Source organism: Phacochoerus africanus, chromosome 15 (assembly GCF_016906955.1).
Source record: "Phacochoerus africanus isolate WHEZ1 chromosome 15, ROS_Pafr_v1, whole genome shotgun sequence".
Taxonomy (NCBI): domain Eukaryota; kingdom Metazoa; phylum Chordata; class Mammalia; order Artiodactyla; family Suidae; genus Phacochoerus; species Phacochoerus africanus.
The window spans coordinates 13,155,409-13,174,521 of record NC_062558.1 but is presented as its reverse complement, the minus strand read 5'-3'; the positions used below and the strand labels follow the sequence as shown (position 1 = coordinate 13,174,521).

Here is a 19,113-nt window from a genome sequence, read left to right as displayed (position 1 = left end):
TCTCTTGGAAAGCTGACATTTTCTTCCAGTCGAAAGTTTCCAGGATAACTTAAATAATTTTGGAACTTTAGAGAAAGTCCTTACCTCTTCCCTATTATATGCCCCATCCCCCTTTAACTCCCCAAGGGGCTTTTTCCTCACTGAAATTTGAGCTTAATTTTAAATACAATGTTCCCATAGAAACTGGTTGCCTTCTCTTTTTCTGCCTGCCTTGTTTCTGTTTAAAAAGCTAGATCTGAGCTGACATCTGGCATCGGAACAGGCCTTTTAAAAACAAAATTTACCAGGTTATAAAAGAGATATAAAGTAAACAATGGATGCCCAGGAACCTTGGCACTTTGGGAAACCTTATTTGTTATAACCTGCAGGTGATGAGATGGTTAATAGGAAATCTGCTTAGGACCAGAATACCCAACTCTGGCAATCAGTCTATGGGGCATGGTGAAAGTTTTTTCAACACTAAATCAGAGTATAGGACAGTAGTGAAGTTTTTCATCAAGTAAAAGATTTCAACATAAAAATAAATTCTTTGTGACTTTTTTGTTTGTTTAAATGATAGTGATAGTAGATAGCCTTTTTGTGTCCATTAGTTTTTAAATAATTTGCTTTGTAAAATTAAAAAGCTGACAATCCTAGATTGGTTCTTATTTTGTTTATAGGGTTGTAAAAATGAAAGATTTACAGTACTAAAAACTACTTCTTCAGCTAAGAAGGCCTTTCTGAAACCTCAGAGGAAGTGCTTCTGAGAAAGAAATTCCCTTCCTGTAAAGAGGGGCTTCTGGGGTTGCATTTTCTATTTTTAACCTTTTATTCTACTTTTTATTTTTACTTTTTTAAATGAACTTTTATTGACATACTAGTTTCAGGTGTACAACATAATGATACAATGTTTTACCCTGAGTTGTGGGAAAATATGTAACATAAGCACAATCACAAAGTGTTTGCTTTTTTGTGTCTGGCTCATTTCACTTGGGGTAATGTCTTCCAGGTTCATCCATGTCCTGGTATGTGTCAAAATTACATTCCTCTTAAAGGTATTTTTAACCTTTATGACAACTCTGCTTGTACTGAAGCTCTTTCAACAATAGCACAGTTCATAAAAGGCCAGTCTTGCAAGCTTTCTATATTTACTCATCTATAAAATGGTTCTGAATTCTGTTCCATCATTAAATATATCCAAGCTCACCTGCCTCTTATAAAGGTGATCATTGCTACTCAATTCCTATCAGCATTTCCAATATGTAATGTAGGCCCAACATTGCATGTAAAAATCTTCTGATTTTCATGTGCTGGCCAATACCATTATGCCAAATAGAACATATTTGCAGGCAAGAGTTAACATCTCTGCTAGGGCCTAACAACAAGCACATTTTAGTGTGGCTTCATTGATTCATTCATGTAATAAATATTTATTGGGTCTCTACTGCAGGCTAGGCTACACATATAAGATACGGTTTTAAAAACACAAGATAGGAGTTCCCGTCGTGGCACAGTGGTTAACGAATCCGACTAGGAACCATGAGGTTCCGGGTTCGGCCCCTGGCCTTGCTCAGTGGGTTAACGATCTGGCGATGCCCTGAGCTGTGGTGTAGGTCGCAGACGCCGCTCGGATCCCGCGTTGCTGTGGCTCTGGTGTAGGCCGGTGGCTACAGCTCCGATTCAACCCCTAGCCTGGGAACCTCCATATGCCGCGGGAGCGGCCCAAGAAATGGCAAAAAAAAAAAAAAAAAAGTAAAATAAAATAAAAACACAAGATAGGAGAGACATAGTTTGCTTTTAACAGCAAAAAGAATGACTAACATTTATTGAGCACTTATGTGCCAGGGAGTCTTTAAAGAGCTTTACCTATACTAACTCATTAAACCTTACAACAATCCTCTAAAGCTAGCACTCTTTTTTGCTGTCATTGTTGCTTTTTTAGGGCTGCACCCACGCATAGGGAAGTTCCCAGGCTAGGGGTCAAATGGAAGCCACAGCTGTTGGCCACAGCCACGGGGAATGCGAGCTGCATCTGCAACTTACACCACAGCTGTAGGCAATGCCGGATCCTTAACCTACTGAGCAAGGCCAGGGGTGGAACCCAAGTCCTCATGGATACTAGTCAGGTTCCTTAACTGCTGAGTCATCAAGGAAACTCTAGGTTGGCACTCTTATTGTCTTCATTTTACATATGAAAAGGCAAGCGGAGTGGTCAAATCTACTGCCTTGGTCACACAGTTGCAAAGTGCTGAGAGTGGATTTGAACCCAGATTGATGCCAGAGCCCAAGGTCTTGACTGGAAGAGGAGAAGGGGATGGGTTGGTATAGGATAACCTGTGGATTTATGAAGACTTCCAAAAGGGGTAATTTTTAACTTGTTTTGGATGATTTCAGCAAACAAGACCAGGTGGGCAAAACAAACAGTGGAAATAATTTGAGCCAGGGATCAAACACTAAAATTAGCAGGAAATGAGTCTGAAAGCGGTTGCAAGGTCTCGAATGCCATCTAGTCAACTATTTTCAGGTGCGGTATCAGCTCATTGACAGTTTATATCAGCACTAACGGCGGGGGTAAGTAATCAAGGTGTAGCAGCAGACGCGCTTTTGCAGACTCCAGAGAGGGAAGCGCGCCCCGCCCACGACCCCCTTCGGAGACTACAAATCCCGTCATGCAGCGAGGGCGCGCCGGGAGCCCCAAGGCCAACCCCGCCCCTTCCTCAGACCCCACCCCGGCCCCGCCCCTCCCGCCCGCAGCCCCCTCCCGCCCGGTCAGCCCCGAGGAGTTGCCCGGTGGCCGCGGCAGACGGAAGCCGGAGCGAGAGCCTCGGCGGCGTCAGGATGGGCGACTCCAAAGTGAAAGTGGCTGTCCGGATCCGGCCCATGAATCGAAGAGGTGAGAGCCAAGCCCGCCCGGGTCCGCCGCGGCGGAGGCGGCAGGTGCCTGGCGCTCTCTTCCCTTGGCCGCGACCGCCGTGTGGGGTCCGGCCGGCCCCGCCCCTGGAGTCCGTGTTGGGAGGGAGGGCGGCTTGCGCACCCCGAAACCTCGTCCCCCACTGCGCCCGCCCCGCCTGCGCGGGACGCCCCTCCCCTCGCCCGCACAGCGTCCCGGGGCGCCGCGGGCCCCACGTCCCGGCCCGCTGCCCCTTCCGCCGGCGCGCCCGCCCCTCCCCGGCGCCCTTTCGCCCTCCGGTCTCCCTGCCCTTCCAGGAGGGCGCCCGCGTCCCGCGCCCCGGGCTCGCTTCCTCCTTCCCTCCCCGGGCCCCTGCCCTGTGCCCCACCGCGCCTGGGCTCTCGGCTCGCCAGCTGTCAGAGCGGCCCCCGCCCCTCGGGTTCTCACCCTTTGGCTTGGCAGGGACAGTTAGAGACCCCAGGCCCCGACCCTGCACTCTTGAGGTCCGCGTCAGGAGGGAGGGCGGGGAATTTGGTTTACTCCTAAGAAAGCGTTCCAGTGCAAAAATCCTTCCTCTTGGCTTTTCACACTATGTTCCTTAAACTTGGACGGTCATAAAGGCTTGTAAATACTTTGATTGAACTTGGGTAGAGAGTTGGTCCCCTTCCTTGCCCTCTGCTTTGACTGTTGAGAAAGTTTTGCTTTTGCTTGAAGTCATACTCGTCATCTCTCAACAATAAATAGCTAAGGTGCCAAGATTCTTGTGAAATTGTATCTTTCAGACATTCTCTCAATTCTGCAGGGAGGATAGAGAAAAACAGATAAATCGACTACATTTGAAATACTCTTTAGACAGTCAAATGGAATGGAAAAAACACTGACACAACTCTGAAGCTGGGCCTTGACTTTAATGCCTAACTAGCAGCGTGGCTGGGCAGGTTACTTTAAATGAGATATACTGAAAACACGATGTAGTAGGATCATTATAGTCCCAGAATATAATTTTTCAATTGTAAGACTCAACTCATCTGAATCATGGGTGCACCAGAATCATTTTCTAAATCGTTTTGGCAACTTTTTCATAATCAAGTGCAGAAATTGTATTGCTTTCTAGTTTCCTTTGTTGTCTTTTGTATATATTGAGATATAACACACAGTCAACAGATTGACGTATGCTTTCTTGGTTTGTCCTCTTGGAGGAAGTTGGTTGTTGTGTGTGGTTTTTGTTTTTGTTTTTGTTTTTTGAGTTGGTGATTTTCCCTGTCCTTGCTAGGTTGGCTTAAGGCTGAAGAATTTTCCCTAAGAGCTTAATTACTTTAAGTTCTTGACTTCCGCCATGTTTTGAGTCTTCAGTCTTTGCCTCACTAATTCCACGTTCTGACAAAAGGAGAGAACTTAGATGAACCTGAAAGTTTTGGAAAGCGTCTGTTCTTAAAGTGTTCAGGCAGCTATATTTAAATGCATCTCAAGTTTATTACCATCACAGTGATGGTAAAAACAAAACACAGAAAACACAACTTACCTGGGATTCGATTCTGAAAGGATGATTTCAGCACATTTAAAAAATTCCCTGTTTACGAAAAACTTGGGAAATGTCAGTGCCAAAAAAGACAGCTAACCCACCAGCACCAGAGACCAATTATCTCAGATAATTAAAGTCCTTCCCTTTTCACCCCCCTCCCACCTTGAGTTTCAATTTTCCAGGGAAAGTACTATCCTTTTTATTTATACGTTGTCATTGATTAGATTGTAATAATTGTCAGTATCAGAGTTGCAAGGGGTGCATAGAATAATATGTTTAGCTGTGGAATAGATGTTAGCTGTTCCTTTGGCTGAACTCACCTTAAAATTAAGGGTTATGCATAGATCTACTACCCTCTAAATAGAAGTGCATTATTTGTGGTAAAGTCCCTCTTTATTCATTTAGTGCTATCTCTTACCTAGCCTTACATTTCCTGAATTCACAAGGACTTTTCAGTGATTACTACAGGTAATTAAAAGTAGTTCTCTATTTTGTCGTCAAGTAGTCATTTATATAAATCTAGAGGTTATCATGGAATGCAATGTAGTGGAATTCTAAAGCCAGTGGTTTTTAAAACTAATGTGTAGAGTTACCTTTAAAAGGCTAAATCAAAGCCATATTCCTTTCTACCAATTTTTGAAAAAAAATCATTACTTTGACCAGTTATTACTTCTGGGAAAATTAATGTAGTAAATAATAGTATATCATGATGATGAGTGGTAAACTTTTAGTCATAATTGTTTCTCTCTTGGCAGGTTAGTGCAGGAAGCAACCTCAGAAATCCCTCTTCACAAGTGAGAATGAGATGAGAGTGGGTTCCTGGGATGATGTAGTTTTACTCTATAGACTGATATTTGAAATCACATTTGCTACTTTCTGAGGAAAATCTGAAATTTGCGTGGGTTGGGGAAACTTAATTATTTGAACATTAAGCTTTAGGCCCTACCTCAATAACAGCGAGAACTGTAATGGCTAATAAATATGCTTTTGTTGGGAATATTTTTCTTTTCTTTTCTTTTTTCTTTTTTTTTTGTCTTTTGTCCTTTTAGGGCTGCGGCATAGGGAGGTTCTCAGGTTAGGGGTCTAGGGAACTCCGGGAATATATTTCTTGATATGCATTTTAACATGATACTAACAAAACAAAAAATAATGAAAAAGCCTCCAACATTCTTCTATTTTAACAATACTCAGGAGTTCCCATCGTGGTGCAGCGGAAACAGTCCAACTAGGAACCATGAGGTTTCGGGTTTGATCCCTAGCCTCGCTCAGTGGGTTAAGGATCCGGCGTTGCCATGAGCTGTGGTATAGGTCGCAGATGTGGCTTGGATCCTGTGTTGCTGTGGCTGCGGTATAGGCTGGCAGCTACAGCTCTGATTGGACCCCCTAGCCTGGGAACCTCCACATGCTGCAGGTGTGGCCCTATAAAGACCAAAGAGACAAATAAATAAATATAAAATGAAAAACAATACACATTCATTTTCTTATTTTTATTCCACTTTGTATTCACACGCATATGTACTTTTATATAGTAACAGTGCAACTTTTAGCTTTGCATTTCTTTATCTGACATTAAATAGCTAAAGTAAAAGTGGTTAAACTCATTTTGTCATGAGATCTGGGAGTTCTGTTTGCAGTTCTGTCTTTTGATGTCATGTCTCAAACTTGTACAACTCACCAGGTAACTTGATTGTGTTCTGTGTACTGTAAGGAACACCTGTTCATACATTATTAACCGATCTAATTATTAAGTGAGCTGAAAGTTTTACAAGCGTAATTGACGGCACTAGTTAGATCAGTGACACTCTCCTGTTCAGGAATGCAGTATTTTATAATGTTAGGCTTAAAAAATATGTAATATTTATCGAATGCCTGCCACGTATCTACCTGATCCTAGATAGCATGGGATCTTACTGCCTTTCTTCAAGGGGCTTCCTATGTTTAAATATGTATGAAATTAACTAGCAAATCTATATAAAAAAATTTGGGAAATATCTTGGTCTACCTAGTCCAAGGTGATGCAACTGGAAAAACATTAAATATTTAGCTAGAGAGAAAAAACAGTGAAATGGGTTATTTCGTGTGTTATGGGGCATGGGCAATAAACTTAACAGATATTTCTCAAAGGTTTGTTTTGCATTTTTCAGTACTTGATACCGTGACAAAGAAGAACCAATACAGTGAAAGACACAATAATGTCTAATAAAAGTCATTGCTTAAGTGAGTCACGGTCTGGTATCTCAGTACATAAGACTTATGTAGCCATTAAAAATGATAAAAATCAAAACCATTTAACAAAGAAGACTTTTTATTTTAGCAGAAAAAGCAGAATGTAAAACAGAGTGTAACTATGTGATTGAATCTACTGTTGTGATTTCTATGTAAAAATGTAAAAACGTAAAAAGGCTAGAAAGATAAAAAAAATGAGATTGTTCTTATTGGGGGAATTTTACTTCCTAAATACTTTCTCTTACTTTCTCTTAGCGTCGTATTCAGTTTTTTTTTTTTAAAGTGGGCTTTATGGTTTATGCTCATGAGGAAGTGACTGGCATGTGAAAAGATTAAAAGGTAAACACCTATAGCAGATTGCTGGTTATTAAAAGTGCCGGGTGAGCAGTAGGGAGACACAGGAATTGAGGAGTGTCAAAGATCCCTCAAAGCCTGGTGATTAGGGAGCAAGCTTAGCACTGGAATGGGTGCCCGGTGGGAGCAGAGGGGGGAAATTGGCTCTTGGAGGAGGAAGTACAGCCTGAGAGTGAAGACATGGAAGCAGGAATGAGCCAGGCAAGTTTAGGCAGCAGAGGCAAGATAAGCCTGCCAGACAGGAGGCTTCTGTGAGACTGACTAGAGGAGGACGCGATTGGGAAGGACAGGGGAAGTTGCAGGGAGCCCTGAGAGCTAGCTTGGCCCAGAACTCCAGCTTTTGGGTTTAGAATTTCCCTGTGCATCTTGGGTACAGGCATGATGGAGAAAGGTTGCTGGATCTCAGGGCATGATGGAGGGTCTGGGTGGATGACTGAGGCAGGGCACAGCTGGCAGTGTTTAAGAGCATGGGGTGAAAACGATGCCGCAAGAATAGGGAGAGTAAGGAGACCGACCGGTCAGAAGCAAGCAGCAGTTGCAAATCCAAAGACAGGTGAAACCGAGGATCTAGGGGAAGCTTAGAAAACCCTGGTGGTCATTGAGCACACAGGTGCGCCCTGGGAATCAAGGGGCAGGTAGGGTGGGAGAGTCTGTTTGCAATAGGAAGCCGTTTTTGACCCCAAGATCACGGGTGGTTCCTAAGCCTTCTCAGAGAGAGAGAACTGGTGTTGTAATTAAGGATGACTGTGGACGGAAATTTCTGCCTTTTTCTAAAACAGAAGATGCTTGTTGTATTAGCATCTGCTTGATATGCTAATGGAGAATGAGACACACATCTGTGACAACATTCCTTTGTTTCTACTGTCAACTCAGTGACTGAAAATGGGATTTCTACACGTAGGCCCAGAGCTTTTGGCGAGAAAAGTACAGGCTTATCGAATCAAAATTTGTCAGAATTGGCCTTTACTTTCACCCCCTCACTTCCATAGAACAATGACCGAAGTCAACTTTTCCATCTCTTAAGTTCTGAAGATGGAAGAAACCACTGACAGAACTATTCATTAAGCAGATGAATTGAGCTGTTTGAGTGGAAATGGATTTATTATTGATCTCTGTGCTTGCTGATCAGCTTCTTCTTGTGTTCCACAGAAGAAGTTATTTAAACAAACAAAAAAACCCCCAAAAAACTTGGCAAAGAGAAGTGTAATCATTAGGGAAGTGTGTGAAACTAACTGATGTATAGGACACAAAATCCATGTCTTAATTGGTACTGGGCTTTAACTCTCAGAAGATACCTTTAAAAGCTAGTGTTAATGAATCAGGTGATTCAATTTAATGTGTTGATGGAAGAAAAAATAATAGCTGCTTTTTAAAGAGTTTTCTGTTGGTGAGCTACAGAGTTCATTACTTTTTATATATTATTCTTCAAACAAAACTTTGAGAGGTAGTTAGTGGAATTTCTATTTAGCAGAATCTCGAGTTAAATAACTTTCCTAGAATTACCAAGCCAGTATTTTGGAGCCTGACTTTCAGCTTTTAGCTATTAAACCCTCTGCTTTTGCCAGTATATGGAACGTGATGATCTTTAGAGGGACCTTGCATTCCCAAGCTTGCATAATGTTCAAAATGTGCACGAGAAGCATAAGTCATGATCTGTTACCAAAGGAGCTGTCTTGTTGATAATAAGAGATACACAGATGAGTCAACTATAAGAACGTATATCCATAACGCAGTGATGACAGTGCATTATTAACAAAAGAAATGGGGGGGGGGGACTTGAGAATGATGTGGGATGGGTTGAAGGCATTTGGCAGGGAGGAAGGAATGGCAGGTGGGGCACCACATGAGTTGTTTACCCAACAAAACGTGGATGTAGGAACTAGCAAGATGTTTCCAAGAACAGTGAGGAAATTAGCTGTAAAAATTCAGACAGCAGCAAGGAGACATTACCTGTATTATTAACAGTTAAGAGAGGTTACTGTGCGCCAGCACTGTCCCAACCACTGAACTAGATGATTTCAGTTAATCGTTATAAATTGCCAGGAAGAATTTATACCACACCTTTATTTTTGTTTATTTTTTTCTTTTTTTGGAAATTTCCCTTTCCCAGAACTTCCATCCCTGGCCTTCAGTAGGAGGAAGTTCCCAGGCCAGGGGTCGAACTTGTGCCATAGCGGTCACAACTCTGGATCCTTAACCTGCTTATGCACCAGAGAATGGCCCATAACTTTATTTTACAGATAGGAAAATGGGGACTTGGACAAGCTTAGTCACTTGCCCCAAGTCTCTTAACTATAAATGGGAGAAGCTGGGGTTTGGAGACTTAGCAGTTCACCTCCAGAGCCCCAGCCCTTTAAATTCTGTGCTTTCTTGGAAATGCTGCAAGAATATAGGAAGTGAGGAATGGAAGTGAAGTAGAGGGCTTGTGGGGACCGGGGGGTATGAAGTTATTGGGGTGAGGCACACGCAGATTCAGAAGGGTCTCGGTTGGAAAAGTATAGGTGTTCTTTTTTTTGTCTTTTTTGCCATTTCTTGGTCCACTCCCGAGGCATATGGAGGTTCCCAGGCTAGGGGTCAAATCGGAGCTGCAGCCACCGGTCTACACCAGAGCCACAGCAATGTGGGATCCAAGCCACGTCTGCAACCTTCACCACAGCTCACAGCAACACCGGATCCTTAACCCACTGAGCAAGGCCAGGGATCGAACCCTCAACCTCGTGATTCCTAGTCCACTGCGCCATGACGGGAACTCCCATAGGTGTTCTTTTTTTAAGATAAGTATATAACGTTAGTTTCAGATGTACAATATAACACTAAAAAGTGATCCCCACAGTAAGCCTAGTTATCATCCATCACCAGTTAAACCCCTTCACCCATTTTGCCTATCCCAAACCCATTTCCCCTCTGTAACCACCAGTCCTGTGTCTATGAGTTTTGTTTTGTTTTTCATATTCCACATATAAGTGAAATTATACAGTGTTTATCTTTCTCTGATTTACTTCCCTTAGCATTATACCCTCAGGGTCCTTCTGTGTTATTGTAAATGGATAGGTTTTCAGATAGAGCAGTGGCACTGATAAAGTCATGCTTTAGGAAGATAAATTAATGTGTCTTTATCTTGCTCACAGGCTAATAAGTTAGCTTGTTACTGTTTCATAGGTGCTGGAGGAAGACATTAGACTTTTGAGTCAGAGGACTTAAGGTCTAGCCAGTGGGGAGCAGCACCCCTTGCCTGCAGCTCCCACAGGGGTGACATGGAGGGGTCCAGGTGGATGCTGCGTGAGCAGTGGGTTTGGGTTGCATCTGAGGGACACTGAGCTGGGGCACTTTGTTACTTTTAAGAGGTGAGCAAGCCTGCCCTTTTTCCTGAAGGTTGCTCGCTGAAGGCACATTTCTGAGAGGTGGGTGGGGGTGAAGAGTGTTTCTGGCCTTGCTTTCTGAATACACCCAACAAGGACATGTCAAGGTGGTTTGAAAGCAGCTGAGATTTAGGAAACCGAGGGAGACTGCAAAGCTTCTGGTTTAGATGACTAAGTAAATGGCTGCTGGAATCAGTAACTGAGATCAGAAATGTGGGAGAAGCAGGTTTTAGGGTGGAGGTGTGGGAAATTATGAGCTCTATTCTTGGACATTCAACAGTATTTAGTCACTGCTTATCACGTGCCTTGCACTGCACCTACGACTACAAATAAGATGAGTGCCTGCCTGGAGGAAACTCAGCAGACTTACTGAGTTTCAGTTTCTGGAATGCAGCCAAGTGGATGGATCCAGAAAGCTGCTGTACAGGAGTCTGAAACTCAGGGACTGGAGATACCTGTAGATTTGGAAGCCATTGCTGTATTTAGAAGATTGAACACCAAAATTAAGGCACGTGTGAAGGAGGAGGTCACACAGGCCACGAAGAGAGGCATAAGGAAGAGCAGGTGAAAGTGATGTGGAGGCCTGGGCGAAAAATGTCAGAAGAATAATTTAGACTGACTGAATGAAATCAATGTTGGTGGTGGGCTGAGAAATAAGTGGTGTACACATGTGGAGGCAGTGAATATAAGTATTTTTTTCAAGATGCTCCGTGTAGGAATTACTTAGCCACAAAAAGGAATGAAGTAATGCCATTTACAGAAACATGGGTGGACCTAGAGTTGATCATACTAAGTAAGCCAGACAAAGACATATATCACTTGATATCACTGATAGGTGGACTCTAAATAAAACAAAAGATACAAATGAACTTATTTAGAATTCCACTCACAGACATAGAAAACAAACAAGGTTACCAAAGGGGAAAGGGCAAGAAGGGATAAATTAAGAGTTTGAGATTAGCATCTACATACTACTATATATTAAGATAACCAACAAGGACCTTCTGTATAGCTCAGGGAACTCAGTGTTCTGTAATGACCTACAAGGAACAAGAATCAGAAAAGGAATATATAAATTCATATATATATGTATATGAAGTAAATCACTGTGCTATACAACTGAAACTAACACAGCATTGTAAATCAACTGTATTTCAATTAAAAAAGAAGGGTAAAGCGTGGTTTCTAGGGGTGTAGTTAGGAACAGCCCTTTTTGAAAAAAATTCCTCCCCAGGTCTAGGAGATGTTTGAGCTTTGTTGTAAAGAGAGAGAAATAGCCAATGGAGAGGGAGAATTTTGAAATATAGAGGAAAGAGTTTAGCTATAGAATGGAAAGGCCCTGGAGTGCTTAATTTTCTTGCTGAGGCAGAATGTGAGGTTATTAACTGAAAGTAAGAAGAAGTGGGTTGGCTGGGATCCTTGGAGTAGTGAGTACTTAGAAATGTGGTTGAAGGACTTGAGCCGTATTTTATATCCGTTGAGGGCAGTGGGACCATTCCTTCTAAGCTGTTTTGAGATGTAATTCACGTTTCAAAAGTGTATAATTCAGTGGCTTTTAGCGTATTTGCCAAGTTGTGCCGTCATCACCACTATCCGATTCCAGAACATTTTTATCTTCCCAAAGAGACTCTCTCCCTTTAGCGGTCACTCCCGCCTCCCTGACTTCCACAGCCTCTCCTCTCCCCACAGCCCCTGGCAACCACTAACCTACTTCTTGTCTCTGTGGGTTTGCCTATTCTGGACATTTGATGTAAGTGGGATCATATGTGTTTTGTATCTGACTGCTTTCCCTTGGATAAAAGTAGGTGATTAGGAAATCTTACATATCTCTTATTAGAAAGCAGACTACCAATTCACTTTTTACCTATGTGGCGCCACCTAATTTTTTTCTCTACGGGTCAGTCAGTGCACCTCAAGAGGGTCCCAAACAACTTGTAAGCATAGTAGAGAACTCTAAATCATATTTCCTATTCTGCAGATAAGCACTTGTTTTCCCAACTGGAATGTAATATATTCTTCATAGGTGAAATATTAGTGATGAATATCAAATTTATAGTATGCCTACACATGTGGTAATAATAGGCATGTGAAACAAATTAGTTGAAAATAGAATCATATGTAGCATGCAAAATTCGCAACTTAATTACCATGAGAACCTTAGAAATAATTTACTATCTTCCTTTTAATAATGGACCCTCTTGGGAGTTCCCATAGTGGCACAGTGGAAACGAATCCGACTAGGAACCATGAGGTTGTGGGTTCGATCCTTGGCCTTGTTCACTGGGTTAAGGATCCGGCATTGCCGTAAGCTGTGGTGTAGGTCACAGACGGCAGCTCGGATCTGGCATTGCTGTGGCTGTGGTGTAGGCTGGTGGCTACAGCTCCGATTGGACCTCTAGCCTGGGAACCTCCATGTGCCGCAGATGTGGCCCTAAAAAGACCAAAAAAAAAAAAAGGACCCTCTTGAATTTAATAGTGAATTATAGCTAGCTTTTCACGAAAATAACAGAGAGGTAAAGGAAGGTTCATTTATATTTCTGAGTAGTAGATTTGGCTTGAAAATTATTAATTTTCCAGAGAATTAGAACAGCAGATTAGTAAATGGGCAACTTAGAAGTACTCTGTCCACACTGGGAATGATGCTCTTCCCCAGATGGAACGTGACTTATGTAAAGGGCGTCTCCCAGGCCCTGCCCGTCTTTGGCTATGATGTCATTGGAGAACAAGCTGAAGCTGATTTAGGCATTGAAGAAAGACTTGTTTCAAATTATTGTTCACTTTTACAAGGTGACTAATTTACTGGCTGAGGGAGCTGAATTGTCAGCTGTTGATACTTTATTCATCTTGAGGAACCTGACCCAGAAAAGGATCCTGTTTGGGAAATAATAAGGGAACTTTAATGTTAGTGGAGTGAATTTCCTTTTCTTTTTTGAAGGACTCATGGATACATCAAAGCACTGGTGGCTCTGAGTACTGGAAAGCTGGATTAGTGATGACAAACTTACAGTACTACTTAATTCTAAGATCACTCTGGTTTTTCATTGGTTTTAAGAATAGGACTAATTAAATCCCAATCTTAATATTTTAGGCTTCACTGGGAATAAACTCTTGTCCATGTGTTACTTATTATAATAATGATGCGTATTTAGTGCTTTTTTAAATTGTGAGATATGTATGTTTACCATCTTAAACTGTTTTTAAGTGTGCAGTTCAGTGGCATTAAGTATTCATATTGTTGCACATCCATCACCACCATCCATCTCTAGAATTTTTTTTTTTTATCTTGCACAACTGAAACTCCATGTCTGTGAAATACTAACTCCCCTTTGCCCCTTCAGCCCAACCCTTGGCAACTACCATCATACTTTCTGTCTCTACGAATTTGACTGCTCTAGGTATCTCATATAAATGGAAACCTACAAAACTTACCCTTTGGGGCTGGTTTATTTTACTTGGCATAATGTCTTTAAGGTTCATCATCCATGTTAGCAGAATTTCGTTACTTTTTAAGGTTGAATAATCTTGCATTGAATATATATACCACATTCTGTTTAATCGTTCATCCCTTGGTAGAAAGTTGGGTTTCTTCCACCTTTTGGTTACTGTGAATGAGTCTCTGAGCACAGGTGTACTTAATTTTTTCAGAGGCAGTGCGTAGCACTGGTCTTTTTTTTTTTTTTTTTTTTTTTTGGCTGCAGCTGCAGCATATGAAAGTTCCCTGCCCAGGGAGTGCATCTGAGCCACAGCTGAAACCTATGCTGCAGCTGTGGCAGCCCTGAATCCTTTAACCCACTGCTGCCTCTGTAGCAACCTGAGCCTCTGAAGTTGGGTTTAAACCCACTGCACCACTCCTTTTTTTTTTTTCCAATTTTTTTTTTTTTTAGGAAGATGTTTAACTTTTGAATTTTTGATAAGCGGTTAAATTTTTTTCTTTTAAAAAATTCTTTTTTCATTTTTAAAAGTTTTATTGAAGTATAGTTGTTTTACAGTGTGTCTTTTTTTTTTTTTTTTTTTAACCGAGCTTAGATTTAAGGCCTGACTTTGGTACTGCTATTTAATCACGGTTTTGCTTTCCTAAGCAGTATAGAGCAAGAGATTTTCCTTGGAGAAAGTGTCGTATTTAGAATCTTGTAGCAGTATTAGTTATACTTGGTCGTACACTATAGCATTTTATATTAAAATGCTTTTCATGTATCTGACCCTTAAACTCTCCTCAGATCTCACTGCTTATATTTGCTTGGGTGTGTGTCCTAGATGTTCCACCCATATTCTAAACAGTCTTGTGGAAAACCTTCACTTAACAGTTTGGGTGGGAATTTTATTTGGTAATAAAAACTGAGCTAATGAAGAAGTGAAGATAAGTGTTTATATTTAAAAGCCTTCCTCCAGTGGGTGTTAAATGTAGGGACATTTGTAAATATTGCACTCTGTAGGACAAAATGAATTTAGCTTGTGGATATATTAGTTATTAGGTTAATCTTTGAATTATATAGGATTTTCCAGGGATTGGTTCTTTAATCATGCCATTTAATGCCTCCGGATTTTTGGAGTGTCTAATGAAGTTATGAGGGGCAGGATGGAGGAGCTGTGAAGAGGATAGGGAAAAAGCCTGCATATATTGAATGAGAATATTTGGAGCCTCTCTCAATTCAAGATCATCTGAAGTGAAGGCAAAACTCTAGTGGGGATGGGGGTGGGGGACGTATTTGATTTATGCTTTTCAGGCATGCATTTTAGATGTATATTTCTGCATTCAGAACTATATATGCAGCTCCTTTGCTCAGACCAAATGTTCTTGCAAGAAACTAACTTTGTGGTGGATGGTAAGATAGTAGATTCTGATGACAGCACAGTTTCTGGAGAAGTGATAAAGTGTTTATGTATGTGTAATACAGATTTGACTGTACAGGGTTAGCCAGTACAATACGGTCAGAAACCATTAAGGAGTAGTATTAACAAAATACAATAATTTGCAGACTTTCTTGAGCTCTGGGCCTAAGGAAAGGAAGAAGTAAAACTGTGTGCTTGAAAAGTTCTTGCATAATGGCTGAGGCTTTCTTGCAGCATTTCTGTGATAGTTTAGAGTGGATTTAAACACAGAATTAGAAATAGACTTTTAAGGAGCTCTTGTTGTGATGCAACGGAAAGGAATCCGACTAGGAACCATGAGGTTGTGGGTTCAATCCCTGGCCTTGCTTGGTGGGTTGAGGATCTGGCATTGCCGTGAGCTGTGGTGTAGGTAGCAGACGATGCTCGGATCCTGCATTGCTGTGGTGTAGGCTGGCAGCTGTAGCTCCAATTTGACCCCTAGCCTGGGAACCTACATATGATGTGGGTTCGGCCCTAAAAAGCAAAAAAAAAAAAAAAAAAAAAAAAGACTTAACACTAGTTGATCACAGTGAAACAAATGCCTTTGGGGGGTAGTCTTCCACACTTGGGTAAAACATAGCTCTGATGTTTTCTTTTCAGTTTTCTTTGCCTGAAAGATGTATTGGCTAAAAGAAAAACCACTAAATTTCTTGTATTTCTAGATTGTATTTTTGAGAACAAATGTAGAATAATATGAGTTGTGGCAGGCACAGACAGGGAAGGAAACTTTTGTGTTTGTATTTTCTCAGTTATGTAAGTTAAAGCAGACAAACAGAAGTCATCTCTCCTGGCAATGGATATACTCTAAAGTTATAATGAATTTGACATTGACATTTGGCCAAGGTTCTTAGGGAAATCCAAAATGACTCCAATGTAGTACAGTTCCTTTCATTAGAGCATATCTTGGGTAACAGAGGCAGGCAGAAACAGTTTGATACTTTGAGTCAAAAAGTTAGAATGTAAAAATATGAGAACATAGACATGATGCGGCCTATACTTTAAAAAAAGCTTTATTGAGATGGAGTTCACGTATCATATAATTCAGCCAATTCAGTTGTTTTCATTGTGCTCGTGCAATTGTGAAAACTACGAGCACAATTGTAGTACATCATCACCCTCAGCAGAAACTGCAATACCTACTAGTAGTCACTCCTCAGCTCTAGGCAGTAACTAGTCTATTTTTGTTTCTATTTGTCTGTTCTGAATATTTGGAATAAGTGAAATCATACAATATATGGTCTTCTGTGACTAGCTTCTTAGCACAAGTTTCATCTATGTTGTAGTATGTATTAGAACCTTATTCCTTTTAATTGCCAGGTACTGTTTCATTTTATGGATGTGCCACTTTTATCCATTCTTTAGTTGATGGATATTTGATTTGTTTCCACTTTTTAGCAATTACAGATAGCCAAATAATACTGCTGTGGACATGCATGTACAAACTTTTGCATGGACATAGTTTCCATTGGGTATATATCTAGGACTGGGAATTATATGCTAACTCTATGTTTAGCCATTGAGGAAGTGCCAGACTGCTTGCCAAACTGTACCATTTTACATTTCCACCAGTAATGTATGAAGGTTCCAGTTTTTCCATGTCCTTGCCTATACCTAGCCTTTTTTTTGGACATCCAGTTTACATTTTTCTTTTTTAAAATTTTGACTTACAATACTGTGTTAGTTTATGTTATTATCTGTCTTTTTGGTTTATAGTTAGGCTAGTGGGTGTGGGTTTTTTGTTTTGTTTTGTTTTTTGCTTTTTTTGCTTTTTAGGGCCGCACCTGTGGCCTATGGATGTTCCCTGGCTAGGGGTCTAATTGGAGCTGCAGCTACACCACAGCTCACAGCCACCCTGGATCCTTAACCACTGAGCAAGGCCAGGTATTGAACCCACATCCTCATGAATACTAGTCGGGTTTTTTACCTCTGAGCCATGATGGAAACTCCTGTCTCATTGTGGTTTTGATTTGCATTTCCCCAATATCTAATGATGTTGAGCATCTTTTCTTATGCCCATTGGCCATTTTTGTATCTTCTTTTGGGATGTCCGTTCAGATCCTTTGCCCATTTTAAAATTGGATTGTTTTATTATTGAGTTGTTAGGGTTCTTGATATTTTCTGATGTAAGTCCTTTGTTAGATATATGACTCACATATTTTTCTCAGTTCTGTGGGTTGTCTTTTTACTCTCTTGATGGTATCTTTTGAGGCACAAAAGTTTTTCATTTTGTTAAGGTTGTCCTAGCAGTATTTGTTGAAAAGACTGTACTCTCTCCATTGGATTTTCTTGCACTATTGTCAAAATCATTTGGCCATAAATATGATGGTATAATTATGGACTGTCTGTTCCATTGATCTGTATGTCTGTTCTTCTACCTTATATTTAGTACCACAGTCACAGCAGTTGTGTGTGCTAAGTCTGAAGTTGAGAAGTGTTGTCTTTGTATTTTGTTTAGGATTCTTTGGCTATTCTTGTGCATTTCCATATAGATTTTAGGATCAGCTTGTTAACTTTGGGGGAAAAAAAAGTCAGCTGGGATTTTAATAGAGATTGCCTTGAAATTTGTAGGCCAGTTTGTGGAGTATTGCTATTTGTACTTCTTTTAAATTTTTATCTAAGTGTTTAAATCTTTTTGATGCTATTATGAATGAAATGTTTTCTTAACTTCACCTCTGGACTTTTCATGGCTGGTGTATAGAAACACAATTGATTTATGTATATTGATTCTGTGTCCTACAACTTTGCAAAACTTGTTTATTCTAGTAGTTTTTAAGTTTTAGGATTTTCTATATACAAGGTCACATCATGTGCAAATAAAAGTAGTTTTATTTTTTCTTTCCGATTTGCATGCCTTTCATTAGTTTTTCTTGCTTGACTGTCCTGATCAGAAATTCTCATACAGTGTTGAACAGAAGTTGCAGTAAGTAGACATTCTTGTCTTATTTCTGATGTTAGAAATTAAGTTGTTCAGTCTTTTAGCATTAAGCATGATGTTAGCTGCAGGTTTTTTAGATACTTTTTATCAGGTTGAGAAAGTCCCTTCTATTCCTAGTTTAGTGAATGTTTTTTATTATGAAAAAGTGTTGGATTTTTTTTTTTTGTCAAATGCTTTTTCTAACATACATTACTTCAAAAATAACTTTTTTTTTTCCTTTTTTTATTGGCAGAAATTGACTTGCATACCAAATGTGTGGTGGATGTAGATGCAAACAAGGTTATTCTTAATCCTGTAAATACGAACCTTTCCAAAGGAGATGCCCGGTAAGTTAAGAGCCAGTTTTATGATGAGTGGATTTTTAAGTGACTGAAAGCAACAATGGCTGCTGAACTTAGTTTGGTTGAACAGATATTGAATGCTTGGTATGTTGAGATACATTGCTGCCAAATCGAAGAGACGAGGTCTCTAATGTGAAATGACAGAGTGCCAGAATGAGTGTTGTAAGCAGTAATGGTATTAGAAACTCAGAAGAACTTAGGTTGGCTTGTGAAGTAATTGAAGAAGGCTTCTTGAAGGAAATGGTACTGATTAGAGAGTTCGGTAGGATGTAAATAGGAAGAAGTGGGGTAGAGGAGAAGATCTTCAGGTCATTGCTCAGCATGGCTTTTTTTTGCTACTTTTCATCCTATGTGTCCGTCAGAGCCCATTTCAAGTGCTGTTTTTTTCCTGAAAGCATCTTGCAGCCCTCAGTGATTGCTCTCCTTTAAGACTTTGTAAGCTATAATCTGTTCTGCCTAATTATTATACATTGTTTTGGATGACTGTTGTTGGATGGTCTATAGTGACCTACAGCAGACCTTAGGGCCTTGGAAGGAAAGGGTTCTGCCAGGGGTTGGGCATGAATACTTGTGACTTCTGTATTTGGGTGATAACATGAACAAAAGGGAGGGCAAAAAGGTGTAAGGAATGTGAATGT

At 40.7% G+C, this 19,113-nt stretch overlaps 1 protein-coding gene across 1 annotated transcript in view; it reads left to right on the top strand.

Moving 5' to 3' along the window:
• Nucleotides 1-2,729: 2,729 nt before the first annotated feature.
• Nucleotides 2,730-19,113, top strand: part of KIF13B (kinesin family member 13B) — a 201,580-nt gene continuing 185,196 nt past the window's right edge. The window contains exons 1-2 of the mRNA XM_047762410.1: nt 2,730-2,872; nt 18,367-18,460. Coding sequence (XP_047618366.1) covers nt 2,818-2,872; nt 18,367-18,460 — 149 coding nt within the window. The 5' untranslated portion in view covers nt 2,730-2,817. The remainder of the gene's footprint in view (nt 2,873-18,366; nt 18,461-19,113) is intronic.